Raw genomic sequence first — 2,500 nt, 5'->3', positions numbered from 1 at the left:
ACGGAGGAAGGAGGGAGGGAGGAAGGGAGGGGGAAAGGGAGGGAGGGAGGGATGAAGGAAGGGAGGGAGGAAGGCAGTAAGGAAGGAAGGTAGGAAGGAAGGAAGGGAGGGAGGAAGGAAGGGAGGAACGAAGGGAGGGAGGGAGGAAGGCAGGGAGGAAGGAGGGAGGGAGGGGGGAAGGCATGGAGGAAGGAGGCAGGGAGGAAGGGAGGGGGAAAGGGAGGGAGGGAGGGAGGAAGGGAGGAACGGAGGGAGGGAGGGAGGAAGGCAGGGAGGAAGGGAGGGGAAAAGGGAGGGAGGGAGGGAGGGAGGAAGGGAGGAACGGAGGGAGGAAGGAAGGGAGGAAGGAAGGGAGGAAGGAAGGGAGGGAGGAAGGGAGGAACGGAGGGAGGAAGGAAGGGAGGAAGGAAGGGAGGGAGGGAGGGAGGAATGGAGGGAGGGAGGAAGGGAGGGAGTGAGGAAGGAAGGGAGGGACGGAGGGAGGGAGGGAGGAAGGGAGGGAGGGAGGGAGAGGAAAAGGGAGGGAGGGAGGGAGGGAGAGGAAAAGGGAGGGAGGGAGGAAGGAAGGGAGGGAGGAAGGGAGGAAGGAAGGGAGAAAGAAAGGGAGAGAGGAAGTGAGGAAGGAAAGGAGGAAGAAAGAAAGGAAGGAAGGAAGGGAGGCAGAGACGGAGTGGGAAGGGAGAAGAGAAGGAAGTCAGAGAGGGAGGGGGGGAGAGAGGGAGGAAGGAAGGAAAGAAGGTAGGAATGAAGTGTGTGTGTGTGTGTGTGTGTGTGTGTGTGCGCGCGTCTCCCACCCACCTGCGTAACCGGAGGATCAGAGATGAGGAGACAGGCGACAAACTGCAGAGTGGCGAACGTCACACCCAGTGTCAGGAACAGGGTGGGTACCCGTTTCAGCACGTCCGGTTGCCCGAAATACCTGCCTCAACCACGCAGAACAAAGGTGGCTGTTTTTATTCACTGTGTGAACGGCTCGTGCTTTTCGCTAGGTCATCGTCTGTTCACTATAACACGATGCAACGTGAAGCCATGTGCTAAGCTGGAATGTCTATGCCACTGTACGCAGCAATAGACCGCAAAGGGCAGTCCTGAACGGCACAGCATAGTGTTGTACAGTACAGTACAGTACAGTACAGTACAGTACACAATAGTACACAGTACAGGACAGTACAGCACAGCACAGCACAACACAGCGCAATAGTACACAGCACAGCACAACACAGCAGTACACAGCGCAATAGTACACAGCACAGCACAGCACAGCACAACACAACACAGCACAACACAGCACAGCACAACACAGCAGTACACAGCGCAATAGTACACAGCACAGCACAGCACAACACAGCAGTACACAGCGCAATAGTACACAGCACAGCACAGCACAACACAGCAGTACACAGCACAGCACAACACAGCAGTACACAGCGCAATAGTACACAGCACAGCACAGCACAGCACAGCACAATAGTACACAACACAGCACAGCACAGCACAGCACAGCACAGCAATACACAGCGCAATAGTACACAGCACAGTACAGTACAGCACAGCACAGCAGTACACAGCACAATAGTACACAGCACAGTACAGTACAGTATAGCACAGCAGTACACAGCACAATAGTACACAGCACAGTACAGCACAGCAGTACACAGCGCAATAGTACACAGTACAGTACAGCACAGCACAGCACAGCAATACACAGCGCAATAGTACACAGCACAGCACAGCACAGCAGTACACAGCGCAATCGTATACATTACAGTACAGCACAGACAGGCAAGTACAGAGACAGCGACAAACACACAGACAGACAGATCCAACACACACACACACACATCCAACACACACACACACACAGAAATCCAACACACACACACACACACACACACACACACACAGATCCAACACACACACACACACACACACACACACACACACACACACAGATCCAACACACACACACACACACACACACACACACACACACACACACACACACACACACACACACACACACACACAGATCCAACACACACACACACACACAGATCCAACACACACACACACACACACACACACACACACACACACACACAACAAACAAACAAACAGCCTCCAACACACACACACACACACAGAGATCCAACACACACACACACACACACACACACACACACACACACACACAGATCCAACACACACACACACACACAGATCCAACACACACACACACACACACACACACACACACACACACACACTCACACGTCCCCGTGGGCGCCGTGTATGTCTGGTGAGAGGTTATCAGGGTTGACGAACAGTGTGACAAGCTGGTTGAAGACCGCTGGGCCCACGCCGAACCCAAGGAACACTGTCCCGACCACCACCCCCTGGTGCCTGGGAAACCACTGCAGGAATTTTGTTGAACAATTCTGAATTCACACAAAAACGTGTGTGCAACTATTCACAGCATTATTTTATTTTATTTATGTAT

The 2,500-nt window shown here is 53.4% G+C and overlaps 1 protein-coding gene across 1 annotated transcript in view; it reads right to left on the bottom strand.

Annotated features, from left to right (window-relative positions):
- The window catches only part of LOC143277198 (apicoplast pyruvate carrier 1-like), a 28,881-nt gene that overhangs the window by 17,371 nt on the left and 9,010 nt on the right, over positions 1–2,500 (bottom strand). Inside the window, exons 5-6 of the mRNA XM_076581977.1 lie at positions 2,272–2,414; positions 799–919 (exon numbers count right to left, since the gene is read on the bottom strand). Coding sequence (XP_076438092.1) covers positions 799–919; positions 2,272–2,414 — 264 coding nt within the window. The remainder of the gene's footprint in view (positions 1–798; positions 920–2,271; positions 2,415–2,500) is intronic.

Source organism: Babylonia areolata, chromosome 33 (genome assembly GCF_041734735.1).
Source record: "Babylonia areolata isolate BAREFJ2019XMU chromosome 33, ASM4173473v1, whole genome shotgun sequence".
NCBI lineage: Eukaryota > Metazoa > Mollusca > Gastropoda > Neogastropoda > Buccinidae > Babylonia > Babylonia areolata.
The sequence above is the reverse complement of the archived record's forward strand: the minus strand, read 5'-3'. Positions and strand labels throughout refer to the sequence as shown.